Below are 17,952 nucleotides of genomic sequence, written 5' to 3'. Positions count from 1 at the left end.
TTTCACATCATTTTCTATCTTCTACTACTCTTTGCGTGATCAGATTATGAACCCCTCCCAAAATAGTTCTTTGGTGCTAGGGACTTTCTAAAGACATTGAGGCTGCTCAGCCAGGTTAGAGACATCCAAATATACTGACTTACCAAGCAGCGTGTGTTGAAGTTTATGGGCTATGGAAGTTCCTATCAAAGTTAATGTACGGGAAACACAACACAGCAAGCTCATTCCCTGGCTGAGATACTGCCCTGTTTAGTTTGGCCTACTCTCAGGTTGCAGGTTGGCAGACTGAATTCTATGCCAGGTATTTTTGTATTTTGAAAGTTTTAATTTAACTAATAAACATGTGCAAGATACAGAAAAGTAATTTTTCCTTAATTATATCCATTTCAACTTGAAAATTCATGCTATTTTTGTACAAGTTTCCCCCCCCCACCCCGTGTAAACATAATGAAACAGAAACATAATCTATTAGTCACCTGTATTTTAAAGTCATGTAAGGGTATGATGAAACAGACAGATCATAATACAGTATTAATAGGTGAAAAAAAACATTCAGGACCAACAGGGCCAGCAAACATAACACAGTCCCTAACATACCAGGCGGCTTTATCCAATGAGTGTAAATAAAACTCACAAGAGGCATTAGAAAATGCAGTGCTTTGTTCTGAAGATTCAACATTCCCATTCTAACCACATATCCATAATCATAAGTCATTCATGACAGAAACCAATGATCTTACTTTTCTGACAGCTTTTGTTCGCTGTTCTGCAGAGCTGCTTTCTATCTTCCCTCAAGAGAGTATTTAGAGGTTTAAGCTCCCTCTCTTTGCTTGTTTATTATGTACAGTACCATTCATTTGCAAAGTGACCACAGTGCCAAGTTCCAGCTTGGCACTTGTGGAACATTTTCTTTTCAGTCCCTTGAGAATAGTGCTTTAGCCTCCTGGGTGACTTAGAATTCCCAGCAGTCCCATGCAACCTGATCCCTGCTGAAGTAGGCAAAGATGTTGTCAGTGTCTGTCTGTTACTATGGCTGCAATACTAAGGCAAAAAGAAAATTGTTTACAATGCCCTTTCCAAGAAAGAAAATGAAAAAAAACCCCTTGTGTTTTCTCCTTGTAGTTAATATTGGCGTTGGATTGAATCATATGTCTTATTTACTTAATAGCTCACAAGACATTGATTTTCAGTTTCCTTTCTAAAAAAAATGCTTCTTTTGGGATACACAGAAAACAAAACCAACCAATCGAAAAACCTTGCTTCAACTATGAAGTGAGACCCTGGGGGCCTGGATGATTCTGCACACATTTCTATATATGGTGGGAATTTTGATTTTGGAGTTAATGACAGTCTATAAATATCACTGGGCTTCAGTTGACTATTGTTACAGACAAAAAAAAATTACAGTATGTTGCAGTCCATGGCAAATTTCTAATCTAGCAAAATTTCCTTTGGTGATGGTATCCCATACTGTATCATCTCATGAAGGATTAAGTTATTCTGCTTCAAGGTAAATAACCATTTGCAATTAACTATATGGAGCATACATCAGTATCAAGACAATAGGGCTCTTTCACAAAATGGAAATCACCAGGATATTTTCTTTTTAAAAACACAATTTAGTTAATCAAAGGCACCTGTCAGCTTTTTGTCAATATTGCTAATTGATAAGCATGGAACACAATTCATGCTGTTACCTGGAGACAAGATGAAGACATTGCTGTCATTGAGAAAACATGTAAGGGGTCTCTGAGTCTGTGCAGTGAATAGCAAATACAGAAAAGGTCTTTAAATTACTATGTGGAGATAATATTGTGATTAAAATTTGGGAGTTCATTCCTCAGATTTCACAGATAAAAATACCTAAAAATTTCAAATATTAAACTGATTTTATAATAAATTGATGAGTTAGCATATTCTTGAATATATTGTCCAGCAGCCCATCTTCTGGACATCATCATTTTACAGTATACCATTGTGCTCTAGCTTGTGGACCCACCGTAGAAAATGAAAGCAGGCAGACTGGCACCATAGGGCACTTTTACATGTGCTCCAATGCATTCAGATTAGAATGTGCTGGAGCAGATTCAATTAATCTAATCAGGGCATGCCAGTGTGCTGTAGTGTATCATGTATTTAGTGTCCCTGCATTTCAAAATGGCAGCAGGGGCACTTTAACTAAAGCTTGTTTGACGAGCTTTGGTTAAAACACTCCTGCTACCATTTTGAAATGCGGGATGCTGAATACATGAGATGCTGTGGGTATTTTAATTAAAGCAGCTCTTGAGAGACAGTCTAATTACCCCACAGCCCCAACACAGGAGCATGTGTAAAGACACCTGTAGGGAATAACTGGTTCAGAGAGGCATAAGCTTTTGTTAGGCTACAACTTACTTCATCAGATGCTACAAATGGACTTGCAGCTCCCTCTCTCTATTATAGAAACAAAGACCCAAAGCACAGGTCATCACAGGCTGAGCAACATTTGTCTAAACAGAGATGTTAAATCAAATTAACTTTAGTTCGTTCCTCTTAAAGAGCCATGAACCTATGTACAACGTTTTAAAAAAATTATTATTTAGTATCTTAGATCACAGTAAGTAACTCTTTGGACCAGAGAGCATCACCAATTTACAATGAGTTTGTTCTCTTCGTTTGTCTGGACACATTCCTAATTATTCTGCTTTTAGCAGTCCTCTAGCTACTATCCCACACTGCACTGCTTTACACCTGAATTGGTCTGTCTGCCTCTGTGAGCCCTTCACTATTCCAGGGTCATCTTGACTGGATCTTGGTTCTTCATCTTAATGGCGGCAGGCACTGCTTCTGTATGGCCCTCCTCAAATGCCTAGGAGTTGGTTGCTCTATTTGGTAGCAATTGATGAATCACTGACATGCAAATGTCTGCAAGATACTATCACAGCAAATGAATTTATTCCAATGGCAAGTCAAAGCAAAGGAGCTCCTGAATGGAAGTACCTGAATATAAAGGAGCAGACAAAAAAGAACCTCTGGTAATGTGGCCACTACCTGCACACATTAGAAGAAAATGTAGTGTATTTTTCCATGTGAGACCATCACTAAATCAGAGAGTGATCTGAAACATATTAGGTAGCATAGTTAACACATAATAGCAGAATAGCTTGTCTGGCATAGAAAAACCCACAGAAAGCAACCATAATCCCTTCTATATCCTGTATTCACATCAGACCGTATTATTCAGCAGATCTGCAAGCTACTTACAGAGATAATTGTGTAATATGCAGTAACTTCTCCATTTCCTGCCCCTCCGCCTCTTTATTTCCATATCACTGAAACAGTCATCTGACTGGAAAGGCACATGCATCAGCCTGTTTGTATTAATAACTGCCAGATCACTGTGTCCTGCGAGCTGCCTGACATGAAAGCAAAAAAGGAGCTGGCAAACTTAATGGATGCCAGGATTGGAATTATGGGAGTTTCTTAATTTGACTTTTAGATCCGAATTCCTGCTGTTTTCAGTAGGCATCCCACCCAAAGCCAAGGGTGGAGCAGCTGAACGTTGCGCCACGAGCCATCTGTTCAGAACACTGAACAGGTCAGTCAGACAAGCACGGAGGCAGTGATTAGCAAGGAAAATAACTTACATTGGCATTAAAAAGTTGTGTACCTGTACTTCAGTTCAGTACAGTCAAATAGCTGCAGTAAGAGCCAACAAACCAATCAAATGAAACATCCCAATGTACATCCCAATGTACTTGTGCCCACAAGCCTGTTTGCAATTGAGACAATCTGCACACACATGCAGTAACACAATATCATGGTATCCTTTAGAGCAGTGGTTCTCAACCTTTTTTGTACCAGGACTCATTTGTAAACATCAATGGTCAGTCCTGACCCAGTACCCCTTGCTCTTGACCTGCTGCCCTCTGCCCCCAGGCTCCAGCTCCCCAGTGTATGGGGCAGGGGGTGGGTGTGTGGGGTAGGGAGAGTATGTGTGGGGCAAGGGAGGACCCAAACAGCCCCTAACAGCCCCCCCCGACAGCCTGCAAGGGAAAAGCTGCGGTTTCCTATGCTTTTCTCCTTTAAAGGGATATTCATTTTTTAAGCTTGTTTGTGACCCTTTCATAAATTCTTGTGGCCCACTTTTGGGTTGTGACCCATGGGTTGAGAAACACTGCTCTAGAGGCTGTGCTAGATGGCTGCTCTACAGCAACTAAGTTGTATCTTCCACAGCAGCCAAGTAGAGCGCTATATAGTTTGGGTTTGGAGCTTGAAACATGGCCTTTGCATTCCTTCAGTTCTAGACTGGTTGCATGCTGGAAGCCATTCCTGGCTAAAGAGAGGAACCTGGATGATGCTTTAATTAACCCCAGCTGCTACGTATCCCATGAGGATGTAATGGCAGCTGGGAATCACTGGGGATAGGGAAAAACCAACTGACAGCTGTGGTGTGGTAGGGAGATGGATAGAAACCAATGTTGCTGCACATCACTGGAAAATCCCTATATGCTGAGAAGATATGCTCGGGCCTAGATAAGGCATTTTAGTGCCATTATTGTGGTGCATCCACTTAAATAAAAAGTTAAGGTGCTCCCTGTTATCTCCTGTCACCCTAAAAACAGTGCTCCAAGTTTTCCTCTCTGTGGTTCCTTTGCAGAATTGGTGGACTATAGGAGTCTCATGTCAGCCTTGGTGTGGCACCATAACATGTGGCTGGCATATATAATACTGAATTGTAGCATCAGACACTGGGGATATTTCTAGTGTTGATATAGCTCTCTTTAAAGCCTGGAAACATGGAAGATGGTATGAACTTAAGTATATTACAAGCTCTAAATTGCAGCTAGTGGTTTTATGCAGGTTGCAGATGAATAACAGAGGTTTGGATCATCTTACTTCACTCTAGGCTAATATATGATATTAAATAGTGAATTTGCATGCAAGGGAGATTACACAGGAATAATGACATTTCTAAACGTATTTCAAAGCAACATTTTTATTCAGCAGCCAATTATTGTAATTTTACTACACATTTATGCAAAATTGAAGTTTCTCATCAAATAAGTGGAGAGAAATGGACCCTGTTAAGATAGAGTAATGCTACCTGGGTATCCAGCATTTCATTCAAAATTGCTTATGTACTTTTAAAAGCATTTATGCTGTATTTGAACTGATACTTGTTTATATAACACCACACAGGTATTTTAGATAGGCTTCCACAGTGAGGAAGTTACATTTAAAGTAAGCTACACATCACATAGAAATAACTGAAGACCAATATACAAGTGTAAGAACAGACCAAGAAAGGTCTATCAGCAAAGAAAAGTCAGGCAAAAGAAGCACAATCTCTTCAGGACAGTGGCTGTCATAAGGAGTAAATCAGTAGGACATTTCTTAAAAGTGCAGGAAAAAAAAGAAATGAACATGTTATCTTTACAACCCCATAAGCAGCTGAGGACACTTATTTCCCTTCTGTCTTGAAAATTATGTCTTAGCCTAACCTTACTTATCTTGTCAATGCTTTCCTGCCAAAGTAGCCCACTTCAGAGTATTGATCAGCTCCTTTTATAGGCAGTGCTCTGGGATTGCTAATATCAATCTGGCTCTTTTATAGGCAACTTCCAGGGAATGGAGAATATACACCTGTACAATTACAAGTTAGTTGTACAGCTGGTTCTGTGATTCTGCCCAAAGGCCTTTCTGACTTATTCTAAAAGGAACAAAGCCTGGGGCATTCCTCCAGATGAAGTGACGCTTGGAGGAAAACAAAAGTTGTTGGATAAAGAAAAATATAAAAAGGGATAATATGGGTATCAAAAACAGAATGCAAAATGACATGAACAAGTAGAAAAAAAGAAATGTAAGTTTCCTTCAACTTCTTATCTATTGAACACACAAAAAGAATTCCTTAAGAGATTCCATTTAATAAAGAATATTTCCCTGGGGCATGGTAGACAGAGGATCTTTCACCATTTGCTTTAAAGAGCTGCAGTCTTTTAAACAGAATAAGTGACTATATCAAGAATTCTCTTCCCTCTCCTGGATTACCCTGACAATAGAGTTGGTCAAAATTCTTCCACGTTACAATTAATTTTTTTGTAAAAACACCTTAAACATTGTTAATCCTCTGAATCTTTCTTGTTGTCAAAACAGAGACATAACTGCCCTGGGCAGTGGCAGCGTATGGTGCAAGAACAACAGCCAGAGGTTCCCTGCTGCAGGGAAAGATGTCACCTCCTTGTTTTGCCACGGTCACATGTAGCATTTAAACATCAAATTTTGACAACAGTAAAAGGAGGTGACACCTCCCCGCGGCAGGAGCAAACTTCTGGCTTTTGCTCCTACACAGCGTATCACTGCTGTTGCTCTGCCCTTGCCATTGCTGGAACTAGAATAGGGAAGGCTCTGGGGGAGGAAGAGGGTCATGAGGCAGCGGCCTGGAGGATGAGGGCCCCCTTGCACAGCTCCGTTGTGGCATACACCCTCCTTAGGCAGGCCTGGGGCTCATGCCCCACCCACCCATCCATTATGCTGGTGCACTAAAAGGAGAAGTAAAAACTTGGAGATTTTACAATAAAAGTTTTACTGCTTTTTAAATAGCTCATTGCTCAACTGCTGCCTTCACCTAAGTGCTAAGTAAAAACAGCGGAAGGAAAAAAAAATTCTACACAAGCAGATTCCACATCGTGCTCCCTAATGAGCAAGCTTCCATTTCTGACTCTTTCAGGTTCCTTTAAGCCTTCTGCTGCTCACTTTACTACACCCTACATAAGGGTTAGCATGACATAAAGCTCCTGAAAATCCTTTCGGCCTGTCTTAAATTATAAGCGAGGTAGAAAAGATTCTGTTTGATTATTTTTCAGTAATATTGCCTTGCCTGTAGTATATACATTCCTCTTAGGAAACAGTTCTGTGCAGACCAAACTTACTGTATTTACTTGAATAGAAGACGAGCCCCTGCCCCCAAATAGTGTAGGGGGAAAAGCTCCTTGTCTTATATTCAAATACGAATTGGAGTGGGGAGCAGGGGGCTGCTGCAGCTCTGACTCTGGCACTGATTCTGGGTTGGGGCCAGAGTCAGACCCACTGCAGCTTCCAGCTCCCCCTCTGCAGCTTTTGCACCCCTGTTCACCCCCTTCCCTCCCCCTTACTGTCAGGTGCAACTTGGCTCTGGCTGGCCTGGGATCTCTCCTAGACAAGGAGCACATGGAAACTCCTTCGCCTGTTCAGCCAACTAGCAGCACTAACACTAGTGCATTGCCTTCCTGGCCGATCAGCAGTGCTGACACTGCTACAAGTCCAGACAAAGGCTGAGCTTCCATGTGCGGTGCTCTGGGTTGGAGCAGCCGGAGCAGTGTCTGACAGTAAGTGAGGGAGGGGAAGAGGCAGAAACTATAGGGAGCAGGGAGGAGGGACAGAGACTGGGGGAAGTTGGGGAGAAGAGGGAGAGACTGGAAGGAGTAGGGGGAAGGGCAGAGGCTGTGGAGAGCTGGGCAGGTGGCAGGGGCACAGGAAGACTTCAGAGGGAAGAAACAGGTGGGGCAGAGAGCAAGGGGACCACCTGACCACCCCCTCTCCCCTAGCCACTGCTTCCCTTGCTGTAGCAGTGCAAGGGGGGGGATTCAAGACCCCCCCCACCCCCCAATAATAAGATTCTATATCTGGAAAATGTATAATTTTTCCAAATATAGAACCTAATTATTGGCAGGGTTGTCTTATGTTGAGAGTCTTCTTATAGTCGAGTAAATACAGTAGTAGTTCAAAGGCTTCTATTCCCAAGGTGGAAGAAAGCTACAGAAAGGCATATTTGAGTGACAAATGTGCTTAATCTTAAAAATACTATTTTTTTATTTGAAGGGTAGGCAGAAGCTAAAAAGCAAATCTGCTAAATTTATAGAGGGATGGTTAAGGTGTTTGAGTGTTGCTTTCCTTTGGTAGAGTTGGAAATAAAATAGTATTTTTCTGCTTATACAGTTTTCCTTTATTAGGTATGATATTACCCTGTTGATATAATATTTTTTGTTTTGGAAAATAATTTTTGGATTGTGTTAAAGACTGTGATTGGAATTAATCAATTTACTGCCTCGTGCACGATGCACTGGATTTGTGGCTTCAGTTTTGGCATAACAATATAGCTCAATACGAGTCCTGGAACCCGAGTTAAATATAATCCACAAGCACTAGAGCCTTTTATAGCATGAAAGACTGCTCCATTTGTAAGACTGTGAAAGGCAAACCTAGGACAGGAATATTTTCCATAGAGGTGTCTTGACTTATATAATGCTCAGTACACCTGCTAAAGCTCATTCACTATTTTGCCAGCAAAGCTATGTAGCATAGGCCAGGCTGTAGTGGGATAATAATACCAGATGTGATTCCAGTAGACAAAAACTCTATGAATTGGCATTGTGGTATTCTCTCTTTTGGGTTTATTGTATGTTTGCAACTTTCTTACTTAATTTTATCTACACCCACATTAAATGTAGATTTCTAATGTCCAGCACTACAAACTCAACTGAAACTTACATATTATCAAAAAACTATTTTTTTTCTGAATGGCCATCCTGCAAATAGTACGGGCAGGTTCAAGAACAACACTTCCATTTGCATTCCCACCACTGCTTTCTCTCTGACTGTTGGTGACCTGCCATTTTGGCAGCAGCAATGGCTTGGAGGGTTAAGTCTGCTAATGCCTTGAATCCTCTTTGAGACTAATAGGAGAAAGTTGTGGAGTGACAAACCTATTCTTCCTGTGGATCCCTTTATCCTCTCATTGTTTACGGTCACACAGACCTAAATAAGCAGAATAGGAATGAAAAAAGAGGATTATCCTGGCTGTCTTCAGCTTCTGTTTCTTTCTGGTCCTCTGCAGCTGGCCACAGTCAACTGGATCAGAGTTTAGAAACAGCTGCAACTCTCTTGGAAGACCGAGGGAGTGTGCTACATAGAACAGAGTGGACATCAGAGGAAAAGTTAATTTTAGGTAGAGATAATGTCAGATAGTGTCTTGTGTAGATGTACCCTATGTCACTATAGTGACGAGCTACGGCAACATAGCATTAGCAGGCACAACCTGTGATGCTGATGCTACTGCACAGCAGCAACAAGGGTTGGAAATGACTCGTGCGCTGCCCGGCAGTTAAATAAGCAGTAACGCTAGTTACTTCACAGTCATTTAGTACTTGCTAAAGCAAGTATTAAATGACTGCACAGTAACAACTATACAGTTAGGGGCACATGTAGATGCGCCCAGCCAGAACAAGCTTGAATTGTTAGAGTGCTGAGCTAGACTCAGTTTGGATCCAAGTTCTGAATATCAACAACTACAACCCTTTCCCCACTGCTCCAGAAAGTAAAATTTCCCATTTTACTTCTTCTTTATTTTTTTTTTGAACTGCCATCTTCTGTGTTTCAACCATCTCTACTTACTTCCTTTTCCATAAGCATACCTCATAGTGAATAAACTTAGTGATAGGGGTAAGGCTATTATCAGGGTTCGAATTACACTTCGACTCTGGCTGGGGGTGGTCTGCAAAAAAAATTGGGCAGCCCATCATGATGCCCTAATAGAATTGAAGACCCCCCAGGTTATGATTTTCAAATCTTACAGGGGGGCTCTTGTCTCTTATGGGGAAGGGCTCAGTCCCGCCCCACTTCCACCCCCAGCCTCCCCCTGGTTCGAACCCTGGCTATTATATATGTAGGTGTGGATTTTGGGAACATTGAATTGACTTATTTACTATCATTCAGTTGTGTGCTACAATGTGACTTAGATGTTCAGGTGTTAAATTCTATCTCATCTGCTTCAATTACAATGCAGTACTCTGTGGATACGTCCACAAATATAGGGTCCACCATCAAGTGCAATATACCTGGTGAAAGGTCAGCCTGGCAGAACCTGGGCCAGCCACCCAAGTACAAATTTCAAGCAAAGATAAGTGTTCAGAATGTTAATTTTAGTAATGCACCCTTCTGTTTCATGTGGGGAATGAAGGACTATTGCATAGAGAACAGACCTTCTCTGTCCTCCTGGTGAATCTTCCGGCCAGTTATATGCAAGTTACAAAAGCTTGCAAAGAATTTTACTGGATAAACAGCAGGTCTAAAAGACGCTGTCCCAGATTATAGAACTATAGGCATTGTGTGCATCTTGAATGTTAGCAGACATTCAGTGGAAGACAAGGGACATTTCAGCTTTGAAACAGAACCACATCATACTTTTTCTGAGCAATTACTATCACTCTGAGTGACCCAAAACTCAGCATACTCTGTGCAAATTCTTTATTGAAACGATGATCAATTTACAAGCTGGATCACGGTTTTTGCCACTTTAGCATAAATTAGTTTCTCTTTGTGGTTTACAGCTGTGAATTATAAAATCTTAGAATTGTAGTTCTTAAAAATCAAAATACAGCAAAATTATGCTTCTTAACAGAACACATTCATAGTTGTCTTTTTACATTTGTTGTAACAAAACAGAAAAAAAATCAGAATTGCTGAAATATAACTTAACATTTACATTAGTGCAAGCATTTTCTTTGCATCTAAGAAGCTTTAAGCAGTGCCACAAAATATGACAGCTATCTAGGAGGCTAACACTTTAAATAGTGCATTGCCAAGATTCTCTGGGTAGCAATTTTCAACCTTCTAAATTCAACACTATTAATACTTAAAAAAAAAATAAAAAAAATTAATCGGAATCAAGTTGTAAGTTACTTTAGCAAAGGTCAGGTGACCCTGGCTGTATATTACAGTACTTATGTGGTCAGTTCTTGACACAGGGGTTACTTTAAAGTTACAAGTCAGTAAATTGATAAATATAGACTAAGAAAATGGATGTGCGATGGGCAACCTTTAAAAAGTCAGTATCTGTCCACAATAAGTCATTCATTATAATTTGTGGTTCTATAGTATCTTTAAGTATAAACTTCTATCTCTGATATCAACTTCTGTATCCCTGATATCAGTAACTGTAGCTATTTGCTGATTTTAAATAGGAATCACTGCAGAGTAGGTTTCTTCAAGATTGCTTATGTCAAAGGCAGGAAAAACATAAGTAGCAGTGTGAAAAAGGTGGGGATTCCTTAACTTAATAAATCAAAAACAAAAATAGTGGTGCTTAATGAGAAGCTGAGAAAAATATTAAAACTTTCTGTTCAATATTTTTTTAATGTTCATGCAAAACAGAAAAAATAAATGTAAGAAAATAAACCTGAGTCTGTGATTTCATGCCTGGTAGAAATGACGTGCCATTTCACTTGAGATGAATTTAAATATTTACAATGGTGCAACTATATTATGTAAGAAGATCACCAGTAAGATGTTGCTAAAATTGCATTATGTGTTTAGAACTCCAAACACATACATCTAGGCAGGGACTTTGTCTATTTTGACTGTTGTATGGCACCAAACAAACTACTGGTGCTTAGCTAACAATAAGTAAAACAGCAACATACAAAGCTATGCCTAAGCCAAATAATAGGCAACTTATCACTCCAATGCCTCTGAAGTCCTTTAGGTGCATGATGAAACCCATCAAGGACTCAAATTAAAAGACAATAATAGAAATACTAGAAATATAATTATGGCTCCAACAAAATAGTTACTCAGTGCCAATTTTTTCTTGCACCATTAAATATGTACTGCGGGAGAAGTGCCTACTGTGAAATGATGCAAAATCAAACAGTTTAGTTTATTTGTATTACAAGCACAAAGGCTACACAGGAGGAGATGGAAAGTTTTTAGACCTTGTTTACCACAGCAGTCTTGAATGTGTGCTTGAAAGCATTAATAAATGTTATGCTTATAGGTATAATACAATAGATACAAAAAGATACTGAAGATTGAGCAATGTATATGAAAATAGAGATCAAATGTATAAAATAGATTTTATTTTTTATAAACCTACATTTCCCTCATATAAAGTTCTGTCTCACTCTGTTTAGTACTATGCTAAATTTCATCATGCTATTAGTTTCCCCCTCCCTCAACATTTATATGCACCTTCCAATTTTTTTTCCAGGTATACAAAGGAAAGAAAGTATTTAAACTGCAGTTACTGGATCAGCATCCAGTGGGTGAAATCGTAGCTCCATGGAGGTCAAAGGCAAAATGTATTAGACTTTCATAGGGTTTGAAATTCACACATTATATTGTATGAATACCTGGTCCAGATGATATAGGTAAGAATAAGTTCACTATGCACTTATAAGTCTGCTTACACCAGACTTTATTTATCGTGGTCCAGCCCTTTGGAAAATAAAGTGTAAACTTGCTTGAAGTTACAGAATTTGTTTTGAAATTCTCTTGAAATCTATGGAATTATTTATTAACAATATAACCCAGAATGCAGGCACTTTGATTGTAATGGGAACTGCATTCTGCTAGGCCTTCTATAAAACACATGGGATGCCATAATCCCGGGCTGTCCAACTGGGGGCCCACAGGCCGCATACAATCTACAGGCCCCTGCAGTTACCTCTCCCACTGCCGTGCTGCAGAGTTTGAAAGGGCAGGAATCCAGGGGAGCCCATTGAAGTTGGACAGCCCTGCCATGACCCCTACAATCTTGGGAAGTTTACAATCTTGAAAGGTTAAATTTTCTTAAATATATAATAGCACTCTGCTGTGAAAGAAAGCACATTTACAATACTGTTCTTCCTTAGGAAAATTAAGCTGAAGAATAGGCAAGTCTATTTAAAATGCAAAACTATTTGTTATTAATTGTTATATAATTAGGAAAAATCAAGATGCCTCTGTTGTGTAAGTAATTAAGGCAAATTAAAAGAAGTCAGTGCAAATGTCTACCCTTGCTTTACAATGCATCTCTTCTTTCTTTGCCAAAAGAAATCTAAAAACAGAACAAAAAGGAAAAAGATGAGAACATTAAAGCAAGATGTACTTTGGACTGAACAAATTACTAAGTATATTTCAATCTTGTGGGTCAGGATTCTAGCTTACACACGTCTTTCTTTCTGTACAGTATGTTCTAGATTTGTTCCAATTCACTGCAACTCGTTTATTTTAAATTCAATTTTTAAAAGGACTGTACTCTGGCATAGTTTTATTTTGCAAATGCAAATGTTTCCATTTGGATGTCTAATTACCAGAGTGGTAAAGGCAATTAAATAGTGAGACATCTGTATATCTGTATGCATCCTCAAACACTGGAATTCAATAAAAGAATCTGGCCTTGTATTTACTTATTTTTCCCCCATAGACAACATGGGTGATTCAATACAAAGATTAAGATTTTTTTGCATATTTTGCAGTTGGTGGTGGGTGCAAGACTTAGCCACCTTGATGCATCTCTGTGGGTTTTAACAGGAACATATGCAGACAAAGTACAGACAGTGCTCAACTCTCTGTTCATTATTATTAATTTCTAATGGCTGTAACTGCAGTGACCTTATTTGGCCTCAGTTTCTTATACAGTGAATGTATTTGAGCTCCAAACCAAAGACAGGCTTTATTACTAAGTAAGCGAATAGGATAACAAGGTTTGCAGATCCAAAAATCTCTTTCAATATAAGCTGCTGAGAACGTGAACATATGGTTAAGTAAATAGGGAGGAAAAAAAGCCAGAACTTCACACAACATTTTACTGTAGCTTTCTGGCAGAAATTAAGTGCTTTCCCTTCTGTATAAACAAATTTAATGTTTACTCTCTGTGTGAATGAGCACTGGTTGGCATCTTCATTCCAAGGATGAGGGAAAACTATTTCCCTGGGTTCTAAATGTAAACAGCTTGGTCTCAAACTAAGTGGACATATTTAATTTTCTTTAATAGCTTCCTCATTCACAACACAGCTCAGCAAAGTTGTTTGGTAAAATGGGATCTGCTAGCATATTATTTGGCTAAGGAGTGCTGGCTCTTGGACCAGATTTCAAATTATGGGACCAGTTTCACAGAACTGCAACAGATGAAAAGGAGAAGGGAAGAGAAAAATGAAAATCAGCTTTCTGTTTAGTAAGTTCAAGTGTTCTACATTAAAACACTACAAACGACTTCCAGGGGTCACTATAGGTGACCAAACCTGGAAATAGCTGAGGTAAACACTTCCGAAAAAAAATCCTAAACCGAAGAGAGCAATTAATATTAATATAATAGCAATTACTCTGTCATAAATCACAGTAAACTTAACTCAAACTGAGAAGAAAGTGCCAAATAATCCACATACATGCTTTTACAATGATAGTCTCCAGGTAAGGCTTAGCGGCAGGTACAATATCTATTTTTAAAGGCGCACCTGATTTTTCTTGCTATGCATAGATTTGCAGGGTAACCATCATACATGGCTTTCATAAATAATACAGGTATTTTTGTCAGTTGCCAATACTGTCTCATTAGAGTCGAGTTCAGTAGCAGGGTCAGGAGGGGGGTCTGTAGGAGTTGCTTGTATTTGAGGAATCTCTTCTTCCTTAGTTTCTATCTGTACACTATCTTGTGACTGGCCATCTATACAGTCCTTTTTGGACAAAGGGTGAACTGACACTTTTATCGCTATCTGTTGTGGTGGTTCATGAAGCGATGATGCATCCGAGTCAGCTGTAGGAGAGTCACTGCGCTTCAGAGCATTAGGAAGCATGTATACCTCATCTCCTACAGTGGTCTCCTGGCCTTCTGCTGTTTGCCGTACAAAATTCTGTCCCTGCTCCTCCAAGCCCACCACCTCCATGATCTCTTCCATTATTGTCCTGCAGTTCATGATGAGAGGAGGCAGAGGAACACTCCGGGCAAGCTCCTCAATGTAGCGAGCAAATTCCATAGTCTTGAACTGAGTTACTTTGGCAAGTTCAAGAGTTTTGGCTGAAGTTATGATTGGGATACGCTTAGCAATCTCAAAGGCTTTTTGGAGTTTTTCTGCTCCTTCTGTTCTGAAGAACTCATTGATAGCTTTCTCTGTTTTCTTCAAGTGGCTGCTCATCATACACAGCCTGGTAATATTCAAGATCATAACGATGGTAAAAGCTACAAGGCAGACAATCATGTAATAGATCCCCATATCTCCAGAGGTAAAGATGACCCTCAAAGTCACAGTGTTGTTCACACTGCCATAGATATTAGAAGCAACACATGTGTATTTACCTCTGTCTTCAAAAGATACCCTGGTAATGTTCAGTAGCCCACTGTCAAGAAACCACCATTTTCCTGAGGAAAGGATATAGAAGAATTTGATCAAAAACAATACTTGTTTATGTTGCTACCATAACATTTTAAATCATCAACTTTATCATATATGTCCATGTTTTAGAAAAAAAAGCTTAGCTCTCTTTGGGATTCCACCACAGTAAAATTTGGGGTACCGTCAAGGTCAACAGTGACATAATCTGTGAAGTCAGATCTTGTTCTAAAAATGTCTCATCACTCACAATAAATTATATTTTATATCTATTGTAGCAAGGTAAATTATAAGCCTAATTTTGCAGAGAGCATCTTGACCATATTGTATACCTCCTAAACTGCTGAATTTAAGGAACAGTAGGAGTGAGAGAGAAAAAAGTTCTTTTAGGACTCACTAACAATGCTGTATTTCCTACAATAAGTTGTCTAGTATTACAGTAAGTAATAGTATCTCATATGGTTTTGTTTACAACACACCAAAAAGTCTGCCATGCATCTTACAGTGTAAATATACATTGTCCCTGCCCCCAGCTTAATAAATTTTAAAACATGATTTGAAAAAAACAAGTAATGAGATAGGGGTCTCATAGGTGAGAAAAGAAGAGGCCACAACAACAGAATCATGCTTTTGCTCAAAGACTTATGCACATCATGGGAGACCTATTGTCTTTACGTATGAAGAAACTGTTCTGGAAGAACTTTCACAGAGATGCACAATATTATTGATACCTTAGATGATTATATTTTACTGAAAGTTAAAGTGCCCATTTTTTGTTAGATGGCCCTAGTGTGGCTTGTTAAGTGCACAGGCATTCCCTCTGGATTCAAAAAATGCAGGCACATGCCTGCAGTGGCTCAGGCTGGAAGCCAGGGGGGTGCTAGAGCAGCCCACCCTTCCCTTCAGCAGTGCTGAGCTGAGGGGGGTGTGGCCGGGCCCTGGCAGGACACTCTAATTAGGCAGGGGTCTCCTTCCTCACTAGTCAGTGAGGGAGCCAGCAGGAATTTACACAGCATTTACTTACACAGCAGGGAGTTACACAGGGAGCAGTTATCAACCCATCAGCAAAACAAAAGGCTCTCTTATTAGTTCAAGCTTTTCTTAAACAACTTTTTCTAAGAGGGGACATTACCAGCTACCTGTTGATTAACTCCAAAAAGTCCTAAACCAACACAGTCCTGTCTGCCTTTGTCCTGTCTTCCACAGCATGGACTACAGCCAGCATGTGGTGTGCTAGCTAATGCTGAGAGGTGTCTGTGTAAGGCAGAGGGAACAGGGGACTCTCTGATTCAGCAGGGAGTGGTGAGGGGGTGGGCAGGAGTAGGCAGCCAGGCAGACACCACTGTACCTGCAGTCTCTGCCGGAGCTGCAGCCAGGGAAGGAAGGGGGGGATTATTCTAATCTTTTTGGATTAGAATCATTTTAAAAAAAACTTTACTAACTTGTTTTATACCCAGTGAAAATCAACTCCTGATTACTTTTGCCATTATATAGGCAAAGTTTAGATTAGATTCCAGTTCCATAACCACGCTTCATTTTAAGTGATTTTAAGTGATCTTTAACCAACTATTTCAAGGTTAGGGAGATATTTATGCCCTATGACCCTTAACTTTTGAGGGAATTTAATTCTTTAGTTGTTTTTCTACAACTGTATAAAGTTCTATAATTTTTTATGGAGTTATACCATCAAAAAGCTCTTGATTCTATTTTCATTTTGTGAAAGCATAAATCTTTGAAAGATTTTTCGTGTTTGTAGGTATAATTTTGTGCATACTATTATGGAAGATACAAATTCTATAATGGTGGCTCTACAGCTGCAATTTTCTACTCACTGTATAAAATATAGTACAGCAGAATACACAAGGAATGTATATACTAAAGTACAGTTATGATCACAACTAACATAAAGCAATACTAGATTAGAAAGACAAAGTTATCACTTATAAGAAATGAGGAAATACACAGTTAATGCTTCTTTTAGGAAAATTCAGTATTTTGGTAAACCAGCTGATTACAGTATGCCACCTCAGAGTAAATTATAAGTTCAACGTGACTAAGGAAAGGGCTGTAAGTTTTCTGTGCAATTATATATAATTATTTAGGCTGGCATGTACAGCTCTATGAGTATATCCAAAACTTCATGGCTGTATGAAGATGTTTGTTTCTACTAGAAAAAATTTAGTCCAGTAGAAAAATTGCCTGGAAACTGTACTGATGTTCTTCCAGCCCTGCGGCTGGAGAGTTTCACAGGCAAGCTCTCCAGCTAGAGGGTACTAGAGGGCCGCTCCTTGGGCCACCCTTGCCCTTACAGGAGCCCATTAGCTGACAGCTGGTTCTCTCCCCTGCCCAGGAAGGGGGCAAGATGTCAAGTGGCGGTTGGCACTTGCTGAAGAGGTGGGGCCCCAGCCCCAGGAGAACATCCCCATGTTCCACCACTCAGCTGATTGGCAGTAAGGGGGCATTCTCCTATGGTGGGAACCCTCCAGGCTGCCCTAGGAGTGCAGGGAGAAGGTGGGGAGAAATCAGCCACTGCAGCAAGGCTCCCTGCCTCGCTCTACACTGCTTTCGGCTTACTTAGAGCAACATGGGGTAAGGCGGGGGGCATTTCATGGTGGTGGCAAGGCCTTGAGCCTTGCTGCTGTTACACAGCAGCCTGTGTCACTCTGTTCTGCTTTGAGTTAGCTGGGCAGTGTGGGCAGCAAGGAGAAGCCAGAGCAGCTGAGACTTGGAGCAGCTGAGAGAGTTTCTCCCAGGAGAATGAATGCCTGCACACTTTCATCTGTCTTAACTTGTCCCAGGGACCAGGAGGAGTGGAGTATAGAGAAGGCATGAGGGAAACTTCTGCCCT

General features: G+C 40.1%; 1 protein-coding gene across 1 annotated transcript in view; it reads right to left on the bottom strand.

Annotated features, from left to right (window-relative positions):
- Positions 1-10,248: 10,248 nt before the first annotated feature.
- MFAP3L (microfibril associated protein 3 like) overlaps positions 10,249-17,952 on the bottom strand; it is a 48,949-nt gene continuing 41,245 nt past the window's right edge. The window contains exon 3 of the mRNA XM_019481393.2: positions 10,249-15,133. Within this exon, the coding sequence (XP_019336938.1) occupies positions 14,271-15,133 (863 nt within the window). The 3' untranslated portion in view covers positions 10,249-14,270. The remainder of the gene's footprint in view (positions 15,134-17,952) is intronic.

The sequence above is a fragment of the Alligator mississippiensis genome, chromosome 2 (genome assembly GCF_030867095.1).
Source record: "Alligator mississippiensis isolate rAllMis1 chromosome 2, rAllMis1, whole genome shotgun sequence".
Taxonomy (NCBI): Eukaryota; Metazoa; Chordata; order Crocodylia; family Alligatoridae; genus Alligator; species Alligator mississippiensis.
The sequence above is the reverse complement of the archived record's forward strand: the minus strand, read 5'-3'. Positions and strand labels throughout refer to the sequence as shown.